The sequence below is a fragment of the Ambystoma mexicanum genome, chromosome 2q (genome assembly GCF_040938575.1).
Source record: "Ambystoma mexicanum isolate Mex_15411 chromosome 2q, UKY_AmexF1_1, whole genome shotgun sequence".
Classification (NCBI taxonomy): Eukaryota; Metazoa; Chordata; class Amphibia; order Caudata; family Ambystomatidae; genus Ambystoma; species Ambystoma mexicanum.
Window position 1 is genome coordinate 1,270,411,318 of NC_090924.1, and position 19,055 is coordinate 1,270,430,372.

At 43.5% G+C, this 19,055-nt stretch overlaps 1 protein-coding gene across 7 annotated transcripts in view; it reads right to left on the reverse strand.

The window, feature by feature from the left end:
• The window catches only part of LOC138570086 (diacylglycerol kinase delta-like), a 1,083,011-nt gene that overhangs the window by 240,182 nt on the left and 823,774 nt on the right, over window positions 1-19,055 (reverse strand). For all 7 annotated transcript variants that reach the window (XM_069648673.1, XM_069648675.1, XM_069648678.1 and 4 more), the window contains one exon: window positions 5,792-5,896. In XM_069648673.1, the coding sequence (XP_069504774.1) occupies window positions 5,792-5,896 (105 nt within the window). The remainder of the gene's footprint in view (window positions 1-5,791; window positions 5,897-19,055) is intronic.

Below are 19,055 nucleotides of genomic sequence, written 5' to 3' on the forward strand. Positions count from 1 at the left end.
AGCCTGAACTAATATAAACTAGATATCACCCACCCTGAACCTCTAGAGGGAATTAAAAGCATTTTTAGCACATTTCTCACTTCATTGTCATCACATTCAAAGCATTTTGGGCCTGTGTTTCAAACCTCTACCTGTTTTCCTCTAAGCTTGCTGGGGGGGAACTGCATTTCGTATTGCATTTTGTTGGGATTCTTGAAGACTGTGTGCTCTCCTTCCATTTCTTACATTGCATAGGGGGGGGGGTGGATAGTCAAGGAAAAGTGATGACATTGTCTTTTGTTGAAGCCATATCAAGTTATTTTCTGTACTGCATTTCATTCATCATTGTGTTTCCTTGAACCATACAAAGCATTCTTTCCCACCTTATTCTTCTGTTCCTATTCATAAGTTACCTCTTGCTGATTATTGCTCATATTCACAAGTGTAATATCCATTATCAATTTATTTATAGAAGTGATATATATATATATATATTGTTTAAATTTTCAAATAAGCCTTTTAATTTGCAAAACAAACCTACTTCTTGGCTCAGTGGGGTCAGGGGGATTCTAAGAGGGGGGTGTTATACAAGGGTTGTCATCCAGAGTACTGAACTGGACATAAAAATACATCAATAAGGGTTTTCCTCAGCATCCCAGACTAGGCATTGACTTAGCTGTAGTGTTGATTGAATATCGCTTACAACTGCTCCTTCTTCACCTCAGGCTGAGGGCTTTTGAAAGTACAACATTCCCAAAGGAAGTTCAGTGAGTTTCACAGCAAAGCTGCAGCCTTAAAGAATCTGAGAGAATCTGTTGGATGACCCCTGCTTTTAAAGGCTTGTGCCCAGGTGATTGGACTAAAGCTAGCTTGCCTTATTGGTCCAATCCCTGCTCTTGAACGGAGTAGACTTTGCCCTTCTAATATCACACTGAAGTACTTTGCTCAAGAGAAAGTGGAGGGGACAGGCAAGAGGGAGAGACAGAGAGAAACAAAATGGTGGAAGTCTCCTTCCATTGAGCAGAGCACTACTGCCTATAATAATCCCAACCCTTCCCTTCTCACTAAGAACAAAAGCCTTTAGAGTTGCAGCACCCTGGTGTGAGGGTAGTCCTTTTGAATGGTTGTGCTCCTTTGATGCCTGGGCCCAGGACAGCTGCCTGCTGTGCAGCTGTCTCGGGTGGAGGGTGTTACTGCCCTCACAAAGAGATAAAAGAGGAGCCCCCGCCCTCTAGGTTCCTGTCCTGCTATTTGGCGGGCGACACCCAGCTGTCCAGAATACACATCACCTTCCACAGCAGAGCTGACTCAAAGAAGCTGACACATGTGTGATAACAATTGGGATTTGACAGCCATCAAACTGAGTAGTACCATGCACTCTACCTAAACCCAGAAATAGCCTTTATTTAGAGTTTACCCTGCCATCAGCCCAAGTTACTTACGATCATCATAGTTTTTGTATGGGGGGTATATCTTATATGCTGCACCTGCGCTGCAGAGACTTGGCTGTGGCTGTCGAGTGGGCACCTTGTGACCTTTGAACCTGCTCTACACTATGAGTAGAGCAGATACTGTGATTCAGGCTACTGATGCAGGACACAAGTATACTATGTGTTTGGCACAGATTTGACGAAAGGGGGCTTTGTTTTGCAGATTACCCTTTTGGAGATGGAATTACCCACATACTTATATGTGCTAATAAACATTTTTTTTACGTCAGGTCTTTTCGGAGTTGCCAGATGGCAGTTCCTCAGAATTTGCATCGAAGGCATGAGGACTGTCACAGGTGTGCTACTCAGAACATTTGAAGATGGTCTCAAGGCATCGAACTTGGTCTCTGCTCTGACATTCCACTCTTTGAAAGAAATTTCAGAAGGAAACTATGATATAAAGTACTGGGTTGTGGTTCAGTATTTAGAAGTGGTGAGGATATAAAATAGTAAGCCTTGCAGCCCTGCATGTTGGGCTAAGCATTTTACTGTTTGTTCTATGGTTTCTTTCCATTGCCCCCAATGTTTGCACTTGCAGGCATCCCACACCTGCATGCTTTGCTTCACTGTTTGCTCTTTTTTTGTGCCCAATGATTGCACATGCATGCCTCACAGACATGAACATTTGGCTTCACTACTCTTTTTACTATGTTTTCTTTGCATTGCGCCCAATGATTGCACATGCATGCCTCACAGACATGAACATTTGGCTTCACTACTCGTTTTACTATGTTTTCTTTGCATTGCGCCCAATGATTGCACATGCATGCCTCACAGACATGAACATTTGGCTTCACTACTCTTTTTACTATGTTTGCTATGCATTGCGCCCAATGATTGCACATGCATGCCTCACAGACCTTCACATTTGGCTTCAATGTACTTTTTACTATGTTTTCTTTGCATTGTGCCCAATGATTGCACATGCATGCCTCACAGACATGAACATTTGGCTTCACTACTCTTTTTACTGTGTTTTCTATGCATTGTGCCCAATGATTGCACATGCATGCCTCGCAGACCTGCACATTTGGCTTCAATGCACTTTTTACTATGTTTTCTTTGCCTTGCGCCCAATGGTTGCACATGCATGCCTCGCAGACCTGCACATTTGGCTTCAATGCAGTTTTTACTATGTTTTCTTTGCATTGCGCCCAATGATTGCACATGCATGCCTCGCAGACCTGCGCATTTGGCTTCAATGCACTTTTTACTATGTTTTCTTTGCATTGCGCCCAATAATTGAACATGTATGCCTCGCAGACCTGCGCATTTGGCTTCAATGCACTTTTTACTATGTTTTCTTTGCCTTGCGCCCAGTGATTGCACATACATGCCTCTCAGACTTGCACATTTGGCTTCAATACACTTTTTACTATATTTTCTTTGCATTGCGCCCAATGATTGCACATGCATGCCCCACAGAGCTGCACATTTGGCTTCAATGCACGTTTTACTATGTTTTCTGTTTACTGTTTGTATCTGGTGGTTTCCCTTGCCCCAATTGACTGCGGATGCAAGGCTCCTAGGACTGCATTTTGGCTTCACATTTTGGCTTCACATATAATTGTTTTTTTGAGTTTCCTTTCCATTGCGCCAAAAGATTGCATGTGCACATTTCGTTTGCGTTACACAGAATTGAGAGGTTCTGAAGACTCAATATATCCATTTCATCCTAAAAGCCGTTTGCATGGCTTTACCAGTTTGTGCAGTGTAAAATGACTTCTTGTTAGACCAAGAAAATGTATCAAATCCTGGAACCACACCAACTTTTTTTTGGATCTATTAATAGGGTAGATATTGGAGTTATACCAATTGTCGCCTTGTAAGACTTAGGACCTGATTCATGGAATATTTTGCATGGTTCAAAGTGACTTTGCACTGCTGAAATAAGACTTTGCACTGCCGACACATATCCTGATTCATGGAACGGTGCAAAGTGTATTTGTGCAGTGCAAAGTCGGAGAAAAGCCATTTTTGCAGTAGAAAATGGGTTTGCACTGACTTTGCACTTCACAAATGCACTTTGCACAGTTCCATGAATCAGGGTTTGTGTCCGCTGTGCAATGTCACTTTTCAGCAGTGCAAAGTCACTTTGAACCGTGCAAATAATTCCAAGAAGCAGGCCCTTAGTGTTTTGTTAAGTGTTACTTGGAGCCAGGCTGCCACAGTGAGCACACCTTGTCAGGACCCTTGTGGAACACGATTGGGGTATCTCTTTGGTGAGTGCTTCCCGTTAGTCGCTCTGCTCCCCAGATGATGTATGCAGGCTTCCTCAGAATCTATAGCAGTGGTGTGCAGCTTGCAGCCATCCAGATGTATTGGCATACAACTCCCATCAGCCCTAGCCAGCTTAGTCAGTGGTGAGGGATCATGGGAGACACAGGCCAAAACACATGGAGCTCTGCATGTTGCCTACCGATTTATAGAATGGCAACATAATGATGCTTTTGTTTGGCGTTCGAACCAGCATGGCCTTACAGGTTTCATTAGGACCGCAGAGATGGGCTGGATTGCAACATGTGCCTCCAAGACCAGAACCCATCCCTGTGAAGCCCCTGACATTGTCTGCATTAGATATCATACAACGTGCGAGAAGGGATGCAGACACAGGGAATTCATGGAATTTGTTGCACGGTTCAAAGTGACTTTGCACTGCCGACACAAACCCTGATTCATGCAACTGTGCAAAGTGTATTTTTGCAGTGCAGTTCCACTTTGCATTGCACCAATACACTTGCACTGCCCCATGAATCGGGGTGGAGCAGTGCAAAGTGTATTTTTGCAGTGCAGTGTCACTTTGCATTGCACAAATGCACTTGCCCTGCTCCATGAATCGGGGTGGAGCAGTGCAAAGTGTATTTCTGCAGTGCAAATTGACTTTGCACTGTGCAAAAATACACTTTACATTGCTCCATGGATCAGAATGTTTGTTGGCAGTGCAATGTCACTTTGCACCAGTGAAATATCACTTTGCACCGTGCAAAACATTCCATAACTCAGGCCCACAGTGTAGAGATGCTGCCATTCAGCTAATTAGTGCTATCAGGACACTGCTTTAAATGCAGCGGAAGAAGCTTTGAGGCAACAGTCATACATATTGCAGGATATTATGCTGTTTAACACACAGAGGGCCTCATTATGAGGTGGGCGCAAAGGGATACCGGGCACTGGTAATGACACTGGTGTCGTAATCCCTTTGCGCCCTATTCCGAGGTCCCTTAGCGGGTCCCTCCCTTAACGCCTGGTTTTAGCAGGCGTTATGGACGGGACCCGTTAAGGGATACTGGGGTCAATAACGGTACCGCAATTTGCGGTACCGTATTGACGCCTTCCCCCTTCCCATTGAGCCCTATGGGGGCTCAAATGGGAATGGGGAATGGCTTTTACAATGGGGTCTTACCGGTCCCGCCAAGGTCGGACTGGACTGGTAAGTCCCCATTGAACGAGGGGGCACGCGGTCCCGTTTTTGGTGCTAGTCATGGCGCTATAATAGCGACATGACTAGCACCAACCTCGTAATGAGGCCCAGAGTCAAAAGCGAAATCATCCCTTTCTAGAGGTGGGTTGAGCACGGTATTAAGTATACTAGGAGACAGAAGAGGAGGTCAGCAACCACTGAGAACATTCAACAAAGACACAAAAAGTTCATCTGGAAGTCTGGGACCATCCCAAATATACATTTGCTCCAGGAAAATCTTGCTGCGAACATTAAAGCTATTCAACATTATTCTCAAACTTTCAAATGTTGGCACTGTGCCCACTCTACAAAGTACACATGTACAATACAACACCAGCAAACGAATGGCCTGGCACTGTTTGGGTGGCTAAGCCGGCCTTGTCGCTAGGGGCTTTCCCAATCAATAGTTAAAGGCAGTTCCAAATATAGTGGGGGCGCCACCGCTCCCTGGGGCTGTGAAGAAAGTCCTTGCTCACAATGCAAGAAGAATGGATGGGCTTCAAAGTATAAGGATTGGCGAAAGTGCAGAGACCCCGTTTACCAGCTGGGACCCACTCCACTCACAGTTGCTCGTTTTTAAGACAGTCTAATCGGATTTCTCCTGCCGGTGATAACGCATTTTACAGCTTCTTTGGGTGGAGGATGTGGCTGTTTCACGATACATTTATTATCACCTCACTCAGTGGAGTTGGGTCTGTGTGGTGATCTCTCAGCCGGGCTGCCCACCAGCACACCCCCCCCCCTGCTCTGGATTCTAGTTGCATTGCCACGCCATCAATCAATCTGTGCTCAGCGGCACGCGCATAATAATAACACAGTGCATGCACGTCGCATCAGAGCCGCAGCGCCACAGCACGCCTACCTCGTGGATCTCCCACTTCTGGACGGATTTCACGGCGCCGATCCAGTCTTCCATCTCCTTCCGGCTCTCGGCGCAGAGGATGAGCTTGCGGAACGGCGTGATCACCTGCGCGAGAGGAAAGCCGGCATTACGGCGTGCAGCGCCACACAGATGACAGACACCCCGATGCGTCCTCCACGTTCCCGGCCTGGCAGAGCGGGAGCAGCGGGGAAGCTAGCTGCGAGAGAGGAGAGAAGAGAGCAGGGCCGACTGCGAGTCTCCCGTCAGGAAATCAATGCGAGTGTATTGATCAGAAGTGCAGCCTGCAGGCGGGGGCCCCGCCAATGCAGTGGGAGCCTCGCCCGCAGGATGGATTTCTGATTAAATGTTATAGCCCAGGAGGCTGGATGGTCACAATGTAGACCCTGACTCGGGCCTTGGGACCCTCCTACAACCTCCCTGTTAACTGGCTTATGCAACCACTACCATTCAAAATGTACAAGGAAAAGGAGACATGGCTCAAAGGTTGAAAGTACAAATCTAAGAAAAAAACATATAATCTCGAATTTGGAAAGGACGAGTAAACAAAAAAGTAAAATTGTAAAATAACAAAAGGAGCAAGGGGGGAGGGGAGGCAGCCAATGAAATTAGCAGCATGTAAAGGTAGACAGTTCAGAATGGGTACAGGTAAACCGGGCAGAGGTTAGGCGATCAATTATGTGTTTGAAAAAAAACAGATAACATGACAATTTCATTTTTCATGTTCGAAACCCCTGAAGCACAGAGTGGGTAGCTACATAGGAAAAGCTGACATGAAGGCAGCTTGTTCTCTGCGAGTTCGAATCCCTTGGCAGGGACAACCTTGCGTCCTTCGGTAGCTGATGAATTGAATACCGCAAACAAGGGTAATAATAACGGTTCCATGTTATTTCATCGACGGCCGTAATTTCGATGGGTTTTTTATGAGTATTTTTTCCTGGAAAAAACTCACCGAAATTGTTTTTTCTTTTTTTTCTGGGGGTGGATCCCCCCACAAGTCCCGCATCCCATTTTAACTATTCCTCTACCCCCAACCGCTCATATAAACTTTCCCAACCCCCCTATATATTTTGATGAGTTTTTTCGGGAAAAAATACTCTGAAAAAAGCCCATCGAAATGACTACCGTCGATGAAAGGACGTTATACCATAACTAACACTGCTTAATAAAATGCTTAGATGCTGGAGGAGTCTGTCGTACAGCGCTATATACATACGCAATATGATTATCTTTTCATTTTTCGTTTTTCTTTTTCTTATATTAACATAGCAATTTTATAACTTGCGATTTGACCTTTTGCATTTGGTATTTAGCCATTTTATCTGTTTGCATTCAGGATTATGCATAAAGAACCATACACTCGTTCTGTTGACTGCGGGAAAGAGAACGTGCTGCAGGGGCGCAATAAGAGCTCGTGGAAGAGACAATTAATCACACGGGCAGGAAAGGGGAAAGATTAGAGGTTCTTCAACTTGTGGCTCTGCAGATACTTTGAACTATGACTCCCAAAGTCCCTCAGCATTGACTATGTTGGCTAGGGCAGATGGGAGCTGTAGTCCAACTCATCTGGAGTGACAAAGGTTGCAGCACAGATTAGTCCCATGTACGTCTATATCATTAAAATTAATGAGATAGTTCGAGTTTGCACAGGTACAGGGCATAATATACTCTGGGCTTCGTCATGCATTCACTCTTGGCCGTGTGGGAAATATAACAAAACTTTTATTTTGTTAAATAATTAAAACCCCATTTTCTTTGACATGTATGTGATCTACTCAAAATATGCTCACAAGAACACAGAAGTCACACCAAACAAAAGCTCTGACGCCGCTACACAATATTCTATATATCTGGGCAACAGAACTAAACACGTTTTGTGTAGCGAGAGCACTGCCCCAGGCTCTGCAGTGAGCAACAAGTTGGCATCAAAATGGCCAATTGCACTCATGATGTCAAGAATGTGCCAGGTGGCGCAGGTGCCTGACTCAGTCAGTTTCTCTTGAGACATGTGCTGTTTTGCTCCTGGTGGGGTATGAAGAAGTGAACAAATCAGGCTATTTAAACTAAGCAACACTTTGCAGGCAGTTTGTGGGAAAAGCCCCATCACCTGTGTGACTCACACCTAAAGACTGTGAGACATCATGTCATTCCAATACAGCGTGTAGGAGAGATGGGAGCTCTAAGGGCCAATTCACAAGATAGCTTAGCAGCTTCAAGTGGAATTACACCACCCACAAATTTCACCTGCGCAAAATGCAACTGACTCACAAATAGTAAATCAGTCCATTTGTGACTGGCTGCATGAAAACATGTATTTGCACCAAAGGCACTGCTATTGTGCAATAAGTGTTTGCATCTTGACTCTCCTTCTAGTCCCAATGACCTCCCTGTGCCCCGCTCTGACACGATCCCCCACCACGAGGCTGCCACGTGTCAAACATTGCACTATGCAAGAGCACTTTGCATAACATTACACGTGCAGTGCGGACCCAGATGTCTCAGAACTACGACTGAGTGCCAGTTAAGGGTTCATATGTCTGGAATTGCCATCATATCTAAGGAACAGTCATGCACGTGCAGGTGCTGCCATCTTGTTGGCATTGCCGCGGATAATAAGATCTCGTGGCCTAGGGCGGGCCTTCCATGTTCAGGGTACTCAAGCATGGAATGCTCTCCCATCTCAGCTACGAAAGACAGAGGACCATCTCGCCTTTCGCAAACAGCTGAAGACAATGCTGATTTATTAGGATGATCGCCCAGCTTCCTATCCTATATCTGTCTCTCGGTGCCTGGATGCCTGCGGGCTTTGGCGCGCTATAAATCCAATTAACATAACATAACATCATATAGCAAATGGGGTCTCAAATGCCTCAGCAATGCCTTCTCGTGCCACTTAATGGCTCATGTGTCTGGAATGGAATGGTCACCATATAATCTAAGGTAGAGTCTTGCATGTGTAGGTGCTGCCATCATATGTCAGGTTCTGCCTCAAATGCCAGATGAATGCTATTAAGTGCCAGTCAATTCCTCCTTTGCATGAAATAGTCTCCATTACTACGGTACGTCGTGATACGTGCAGGTCCTGCTTCCTTTCTGCTACTCACAATGTGACATTTGCTCCCTGGTAATGTGCTCTGCAGCATTTCCACTCTGCTGCTCACAGTGTGACCTATGCTCCCTGGTAATGTGCACTGCAGCATTTCCACTCTGCTGCTCACAGTGTGACCTTTGCTTCCTGGTAATGTGCACTGCAGCATTTCCTCTCTGCTGCTCACAGTGTGACCTTTGCTCCCTGGTAATGTGCTCTGCAGCATTTCCACTCTGCTGCTCACAGTGTGACCTATGCTCCCTGGTAATGTGCACTGCAGCATTTCCACTCTGCTGCTCACAGTGTGACCTTTGCTCCCTGGTAATGTGCACTGCAGCATTTCCTCTCTGCTGCTCACAGTGTGACCTTTGCTCCCTGGTAATGTGCTCTGCAGCATTTCCACCCTGCTGCTCACAGTTTGACCTTTGCTCCCTGGAATGTGCACTGCAGCATTTCCACTCTGCTGCTCACAGTGTGACATTTGCTCCTTGGTAATGTGCACTGCAGTATTTCTCCTCTGCTACTCACTCCCTGCTACTCACAGTGTGATATTTGCACAGTGAAGAGGAGCCGGTGAACGCCTCTGCAGGAAGTCCCGCCCCCATCCTTCCTGTATGCTGGAAGCCAGAAATCACGACATGCACGACGCCAGTGATGGTGCCTATTCCACTCAGAGCCTTGGAGAAAAGGTGTCCATTAAGAAAGCCTATGTGATGTATGCCGGTAGCGAACCCCAAAGGAATATGAAGATGAGAAAAAAGAGAAGTGGTGACGTCACAAAAAGCAAACGTGACACACTAAGAAGAGTGGACACTAAGAAGAGTGGCTGAAGAAAGGGATGTATAGACTTTAAGGAATCTGATGACGAAATAAAGGATCGAGTAGACTTTCATAGGCGGAAAAAAGATTGCACGTATGAAGAGCACTACAGAAAATAGAAGCCATTTTATAACTGTACAGATGCAGCAATGCAAGTAGACTAAGTGATCTTAAGGTTAGCTATACGTAGTGAAGGGACTGCAGGCGGTGCCGCCATTATATAGAATTCTGGACATCAGTGTCGCATATTTAGTAAGCTCAAACCCACATAAAGGAAGGCTTGGAAAGCTGTGTCGCAGCAAAATGAAGAGCATGGAAAGGCCTGGAAGAGCTGTCTGCAAACTTATGGAACCCTCCTGTCCCTTGCACACCCTATTTGTGTTAAAGAGCTACAAAAAGATTTATTTTATGTAAGAATTTAATAAAATGTAATGAAAAGATGTAATTCTTACGATTCACTTTAAACACATTTATTTAAAATTGTTCTAATTGTTTACCCAGAGGGCTTCCACTTAAGGTCCAGTGAGTACAGGTATATGGAGATGAGTTTATACACAACTGCTCTATCTTTTCAATTATGTGCATTCAAAGATATATCCTTCCAGATAGACATTGGTTCTGCACAACCAAAATTAAAAGAAATTGATTATTTGTTTTGTATAGTTCTCTATAGGAATGAGCAAGAGTAAAAGGGCAAGATTGAACTACAAAGCACCCGAGGAAGGGATTACACTCCCGAAACGCGTCAAGCAAATCTATGTGAAATCAATATTTTAATTTTACACAATTGTCTAAATAAATTGCTATTGTTGGAACAACTTTTTCAGAAAATCATATGTTGGACTAATGTTATGAGAAACAGAAATTGAATATATGTTGAAATATATCTCATGTTCATGAACAATTTTGAATAATTTTGTTTAAATTGAATCGTAAGAATTACATCTTTTCATTACATTTTATTAAATTCTTACATAAAATAAATCTTTTTGTAGTTCCTTAACACAAATAGGGTGTGCAAGGGACGGGAGGGTTCCACAAGTTTGTGTACATCTGTTGTTTTGCATTGTATATACCACCTAGTGTCAGGGTTGGTTAATCTCCCTTGCACCCCATCAAACTTCATAAAACCTATTACTATCATAATTAAGTAAATTGAGGTGTGCACCTAGTCAACAGGGAAACAGTATCTTTTGGAAGAGCTGTCTGGCCTGGTGTGAAAGGATGAAGTACCCAAGAACTGGTTATCTATCTGTAAAGAACAGGAACCGTGAGAAGCTGAATCGTCTCGTGTCAAGGTGCAAAGAAAGAACACCATGAGTGTCAAGTTTATTCATCAAAGACAATTAAATGCTGCAAAACAGGCCAAAATACGGTCTTCAGTAACGTGAGCCAAGGATGGAAATAGGAGTTGGGCGTGCAGACCAGAACTGTGATAAGAGTGTGCCTCTACTGCCTTATATTCCCAGGAGCAAGGATAGTTTTCAAGGCCAAGTTCAAAGACAATCTGAATCGCAGAAGGCATGAGCGATGAGAGATGTTGGGCTAATTGGTGGGGAGAAACAGTCAAGTCCACCCACTGACACCTGGGGTGCCAACTTACGTGCTGCTAGTGAGTTGAATGTTCCAAAAGGGTACAAGCTTGCCAACCAATTGTAGAGGGCCATATAATCAAGTGCCTTATAGTTTGAGAGCCAAAAATATACTGTGTACCTAATAACTGTTGAAGAGGACTTGCACAAGGGGTGGGCATAAGTTGTCCACCTGACTGTAAAGACCCAATCACAACCCGTCCCAATATAGAAAGTATACTTAGATGTTTCCTTTGAGAGTATCACACCCCCGTAGGTTTCTTTTATTTGCCACGTAGTATGACATCACGTATGATGAAATGTTGCTATATAAATGTAATTTTGCATGAAATGCTTTGAGAGAACCTAAGCGAATGCCTGTTGATGTCCGTTGTAACTCCCTGTTTTATACAATTGATAATAACACAGTCGGAGGAGACTTTTTTCCAACTTCCTGAGTCGGTTTTATTATTTGGTGTAAGTTATTCTGCATCCCATCCATGCATGACGTCTTACTGATTTAAGGACCCCCTGAGTTCAATGGTGTGATGTATGCTCCTTGGCAATGTGGACTGACGGGAGGCGAAAGTAGTCGATTAGAGGAGGAGACGATAACGAAGGCCTCGATCCAGACGGGTGAATGGTGAGTAAACTGAGGGGAATGGCAAATTAAGAGGATACGGTTGTGATAATTTAAAAAAGTAACAAAAATAACATGAGTAATGGGAAATATTGTGTAAAGAAAGAGCAATATAATGCACAAAGAGCCCTAACTTAAGAGAGTTTTAGAAGAGGTTGTCTCACACTCAAATCAGAGTAAACTAGGCTACGTGCAGGACAGGTATGCATATGGTGACAATCTAAAATATGTGATCAGGGTATTAAGCAGGGGCAAGAGGATGAGGGTGATCACTGAAGTTTTTATGTAAAGAGTCGACTAGTCTGTCTGTTTATGTATTTATGTTCAATTAAGGTGTCGAGGAGCGACACAAACAGTTGTGTGAGATTTGAGAAAAAGTTAAGAAGGTATACTATTTATCTAGGGAAGTGGTTGGTACCAAACCAGAGGTAGACAGAGAAAAGTGGAGAAAAAGAGGCTTTGAGCGGCGATAGTTGGAGCATGCTCATTTTTATTGTTTTTAAGAATCAAAAAGCGGCAAAGGTATTTTATAAACTCTGGCAGGTATTGCCAGTCAATTGAGATTCGTCACAATGGGAGATATTACTCCTCTGAGGCATTTATGTAAGACGTTGCCAAAACACATGCCCAAGCTCAAACAGTATAGTGTGGAATGGTTGAAAGGCACGGCAGATAAGATGTTCATGCCATGGCCACAAGGATAATCGTTGTTAAAGGTGGTATTGCAACACATGACCACATACTTTCACGCTGCGTACACGGCAAAGAAGTTAGAGAAGAGGTTAACTATTTTAGAGCTCTGGAAGAAGTACCAGGAAGAGAGGGAGAATCCACCACCTGAAGAGTAGATGCTTAACCAGTGAAAGGAGGAAGACTTTCAGCCCTCAGCTCCCCTTACTTCGCTGGAAGTAAAATGGGATAGTACGGAAGACATAGGATTGTATCCTTTAAAGGAACTGAAAGCGGCAATGGGGTATAGTAATCCGATATACGAACCGCCTGCTTACAGCAGTGACAACAGTCCAGAGGAGAGTAAGAGAAAAGAAGCGATCTTTAAGATCTTGCAGGACAAGGAAGAGAAAAGTGAGTGATCGAATATATGGACAGTGATAGAACGAGAAATTAAGAGATGGAAAGGAGAAAATAATAAAGCTGACGAGGTAACGCTCGTACAGAACGAATGGATGGGAGGACAGATATTGCTCAAGCTAGATGGGAAAACATTGAGGAATTAAGGCAAAGAGAAGATCAGGATGAACAGGATAGAAAAGAGTGAGAACAAGAAAAGAGACTAAAGGAAGTTGAGCATAAAAGAAAGAGCAGACAAAGGCAAGAACAGATGTATCAGGAGGAGAAACAAAAGAAAGAAGAAAGGGCAGAGGAGCAAAGAAAGTATGACAACAGGCAGAGAGCAATGGAAGAACGGTTTAGACAAGAAAGGAAAGAGAAGAGGAGGACGCGCAGAAATTAACGGACACAATAATACAGAGACGAAGAGAAGAGGAAGAAAGGAGAGCAGGAGCAAGGAGAGAAGAGATAAGACAAGAAGAGGAGAGAGATAGATGGGCAGCAAAAAAGCAAAGAGAAATGGATGAAGAATTAGGACGAAAGAGAAGACAACAGGAGTTTGATATTAATTGTATTCTAAAGGAGCTAATGGAGACAAGTCCTACAATACTATGAAACAGAGTGGAAGAGTTCCTCCCGGTAAAGGGAGCAATGCCAGAGCCATCTAGAGTGGCCTTAGAAGAGAACATTGATATAGGAAGTATCGGAGACAGGATCGATAAAGCCTATCAAGAGTTAAGGGAAGGTAGCAAATTGGGAAGCCGAGGGAAGGAAGATCAATCCCTAGTCTTCCAAGCACGAAGCGAAGAAGAAAATCCATTCTGTTTCCAGTATAGGGCCTTATCCCTAAACAGATTAAGCTTAGACAAGGGTGAAGGGGACGGGAGTCACACTAGTTGGGGACTAGACATGTCAGACGAAGAGATGGAATCCTTTATGGGGAAGAGGAAGGAGGAGCATGTGCCCCCAAGAGATGGCTGCAGACGGACAAGGAAGTAAGATAGTTTGTTTGTTTGTTTTTATTATTTATAATGCACACCAGACCCGAGGGTATCAGGGTGCAGAAAAGCAGCAAGAAAATTCTCAGCTTGGTTACAGGGCTGTACACAAATAAACAAAATGGGCGGTAGTCAGAGGTATATACAGGTCGATAAAAATAGGATATTATATACATGTAGAGCCAAATTTTATACAACATTTAGAAGCAAGAAAAAAATATATACAAGCGGGGTCAGTTAATATACTGTATAGGCTAGTGAGGAAGGATGTCTGTAATGTATCATTAATGGGTTTAGTGGTCGTTTTCTTTAAACCAACTGATGATATTCAGTCTGAAGTGTCGGTAGGTTTGGTCTGCTCTTAGGGCGGGGGCTAGGGTAAGATAGTCTGATCTCGAGCAGCCCAAGGATAAGACGCCGGATCCCATAGCATACCCAGAGCATCCCAGAGGACAATTTTATAGTCAGAAGGGAGAATCACCACCTTATGTGAATAGGCTAAGATTGTTGCCAGGAAAGAAGCGGTCAGGAACCATTGTCCCCACTATAGATAGGCAGATGATGGGAGCCAAATGCGGGTTAGGGTTTACGTAGTTTCCCTTATTGGTAAAAGAGGGAGCAAGACCACAGTATATTCCATGGGCACAGATGGACATGGATAATTTAAGATGCAAGCTACCGAGTTTGACATCGGGTGTGGGAAAATGGATCTATGAATTGGAAAAAATGCAGGAGGAAATACGTTAGCCATAGGAGACATTAAGGGTCTCTTAGCAGCCATTCTTGGAGAAAGAGCTGGTGACATATGAAAGAGAGCAGGCTATTCAAGTGTGACAGCACAGAACACAGTGCTCAATGGAGCGCTGTTTAGTAATTGCAGAGCAGATGTTTGGAGGGCTCTTAGACTATAGTATCCCGACACATCAGACATGGGTGCAATCATGACTAATTAAAAGGGCTCCTCCTGTATGTTGGACTTGTGGGATGACAGGACACATTGCCAGTGTATGTGGGAGCTAAGGGAATGTACAGAATGGCCAATTCCTAAGAGGGGGGACAGCTTATTCTCCAGCATATAGCTCACAAGCCAGGGAAGGGTTTGCCCAGGATCAGACGGTGTATCAAACACAGACGCAAATTCAACAGGCACAGCAACCACAGAAAGTGCAAACAAATCCACCACAAGGGCAGTCACAGCACACCCCTATGCAAACACAGAAATATGCAAACACAGGACAATTATTGACACCTCGAATAGGAGGTGCCACTCTAGTGGAAGGGAATCCTTTCACGGGAACAGGGGTATGCATATATCCACAATAGGACAGCTCACAGGGTGAATTGATGTGTTCTGTACTATCTGTGACACCAGACCCCCAAGAGGAACCAAGGGTCGATGTGACAATAGAAGGCAAATCTTTTTCTTTTTTAGTAGACACTGGGACTACTCGTTCATGTATATATGAGAGGAAAAACATCTAATGTCGGGAATTGCCATGCATGCTCAGGGGTTCTCTGGAGCAACGAGTCGAGTTCCTTTTACTGATGAATTACCAGTCTCTATAGTAGACCATTGTTGTATTCTCGACAAACACTGGTTAACATTTTGGGAAGAGATTTGATGACGAAACTTAACATGACGATTTCTTTTACTGACGAAGGGATAGTGTGTTCCACTCCTGGAATAAATGACATGAATGTGGGCAAATTTATATTGGCATTCACAGGGCAAGTGGCTCTGCGACCACAGATACATATGGACGAAGAGGGGGGACAGACCATCCCTATAGAATTAGAAGCAGCCATAGTACAAAGGGAAATGTCGATGGTTGAAGGAACGGATGACGAGGGTAGATCATAGAGGACAGTGATAGCTATCGAAGAAGGGCACAGACTGACTGACATAACTGATGATGACATGTTTAGAGATGACCCGACAGATGATGAAGTAGTGTTCTTTATGAGCATTAAAAAATTGGATCAAAATAGAGAAAACGGAAATCCAACAGCGAATGGTAATAGTGCGGCAGCGTCCAGCATTTTTTCATGAAGACGTGGAGAAGGTGCAAAGCGTCGTATGGACCACAGGCCCTTATGACGTAGGACTGTTAAAGGGGATGGGGAAGTCAAGATAAAGCTGGAGCCAGGGGCAGTTCTACCTCGTAAAAGACAGTACCCCATGTCTCGAGAAGCTGATGAGGGTATTTTTAAGACTATCTCAGCACTGATGGAACAAGGTATTCTGGTACCGTCAGAATCATCATGTAACACTGCGGTGTAACCTGTGAAAAAATGAAAGGGAGGATCATGGAGATTCATACAGGACATGAGAACGATTAACCAGATTGTAGACAATACTATGTAGTATACCAATAAAAGCATGATATTTCACAGTGATTGATTTGAAAAATGCATTTTTCTCAATCCTGTTGCACATGGACTTGCAAGACCTGACTTCATTTAGATTTTGCCAGACTCGTCTGAAACACACTCTGCTGCCCCAAGGGTACTGTGAGTCTCCATCAATCTTTAATAGAGTCCTACAGATGGACTTAGGCAATATTGATGTTAAGAGTGTTGCGATACAGTACATAGATGACATTTTAATTTGTAGCGCCACAGATGATGAGTGCAGGCAGTACTCGATTCAGTTGATGACTATCCTAGCAGATAAGGGATACAAGGTGGGCAAGGAAAAAATTCAGTACTGTCAAGAAGAGGTGTTGTACATAGGACAGTTGATATCACATGAAGGAAAGAAGGTGACAATGAGAGAGCTGAGGCGATTATGAAAACTGCAAAAACACACATGGTAAAGCAGATGCAACAGTTTTTGAGACTTTGTATTTACGTTAGAGTCTGGGTGTTTGATTAGAGTTCATATACAAGACCCCTTTTGCAGGCTTTGATGAAAGCACAGGTAGATAAAGTTTACAATAGAATTGACTGAGGAAATGGAGGAAGGTTTTGAAGAGTTGAAAAACGTAATTTGTACAGCTCCTATTTTAGGAATTCACATTTATGCTGAGGAGTTTTTCTTATTCCCGCACACGAATGGGACAGTCATGACAGCAGTGCATACACAGAGGACTACACTAGGGCAGAAACCTTTAGCGTATTACAGTGGATTCTAGACCCAGTTATGAAGGGACACGTTCCTCGTGAACAGTCATTGGCAGCCGCCACATTCGCAATTGAGAAGTCTACAAGCATTGTAATGGGTTGTTCTATGACTCTTTTTGTGGAGAATGCTTTGTTTGCCATTTTAGAGAAACGTAAAGGTACATTGACATACCAGAGAGCTCTTGTTTATGAAGTGATAATTTCAAACCCAGCAATTAAAATTGTCAGACGTAAAATAGTGAATCCTGACACCTTTATAGCTGAGCCAGTGACAAAGTGATCATGTACATGATTGTGCAACCTATACAGAATTATCTGATAATATACCGTGCATGAAACAAATCACGGTACTGCTCACGTTTCCAATTCTTAACCAAGTGTTGTCATTTAGGCATAATCGTGATACATCAGAATTTATTTAGAATATTTATTTGGCTGAATCTATGGTCTTGTCAGAAGGGGATGCTCACAGACTCGCACTTGCTGTTTTTGTGTTTACCCTTCAAGCTTATCCTGCTCTTGTCAGGAGAGATGTGGACATCCACATTTTTATACAGGATCCTAAATATGGCCCTGTAATAAGAAAGCTGCTTGTAGCAATAGTAGAGGAATTACTTCAGCTACCAAAATCAGTACAGTTACCAGAGTATAGTGTTTTTTCCTTCCTTAAATTGCAGTATAAATGAGGAATTTTGAAGCAGGTACGATTTCAGAGAATAAGAAAGCGCAAGAAACTCCAGAGTGGCACAAGTGGTGGGGATTAATATGTTGGTTCATGATATACATTTGCACTATCATGCTTTGCATTTTTCTGTATCTTCTGATTCACCTTTTCGGTCTCATTGTTCCAAACAAGGCAGAAGTCCCTTTGATCCTCCCCACTCCAGGAACTCTTGTAGATTTGCCCTTTACAGATGAGCCGAGGTCCCTTGTGTTGTCATCTCATCATAAGGCTGCTTTAGAATTGTTTCCATGGTCTGCTAATATTTTGAGAGGGAGATACAGGAGAAGTGCAGAAGAAGACAATGATGGGATCAACACATATCTAGATAATTCAGTACACGTGGGTAATAACATGTGGTATTAGCACATGAGAAGGGTAGGAGAGAGAACATCTAAGGAGAGATGCTATGTGTGTTCAATGATACCATATGCTATGGGAACCTCTAAGAAATTCATAGCTACAGAAGTACCAGTGCAAAGAGTTCCTTGGCTGACGCATCTCGCACTCTGCCAGACAAGAGGACAGTTACAAAGTAGAACAGCATCCCTGGTATGGATAACAAAAGAGACATCTCAAAAAGAAGATAATTATGTGCAAGACCTAAAGACAAGGGAGAAGCCAGAAACAAGGAATTGGATAATCAGATATGAACAGCCTGGAACAAATGGAGCAGGAATCACAAAGGAACAAAACAAGATGCTAAATTGTCAAGGTTAGAATAAAGAAGAAATACAGAGATGCTGGGAAAGAGGTCAATTGCAAATCAAAGGAACAGTGTTGACTTAAGAAGTGTGGGCTGATGGACTGATTGCATGTAAAGCAGCAGCATTAGCTGGATATTTTGAGCCAGTTATAGACACTGCAGATAATGAATGCAAGGATCACTGGTCGAAGATTATGAAATTGTTGACATGGGTCAACGACAAATGAGGACCATTACAGATACTACCTTTAAAGAGTGCATCTTTGTGTTTCAGAAATAATGTACAAGGAAGGTTGGAGAAAATCACCAGTGTGGCAGAATTATTGATGTACCAGGCATGAAGGAAGTGACAGTCATCCTGATGGATCATTATTGGGCTTGTGGGTCCAGAGCCTACATGAAGCTGCCCAAAGATTGGGGAGGATTTTCTTGGTATTGATCCATGTTCCAGTGTTAGTGATTCCTCAGAGTGACCTGAACATTGGTAAATTTCCAAAAGCAGATGCCTATTT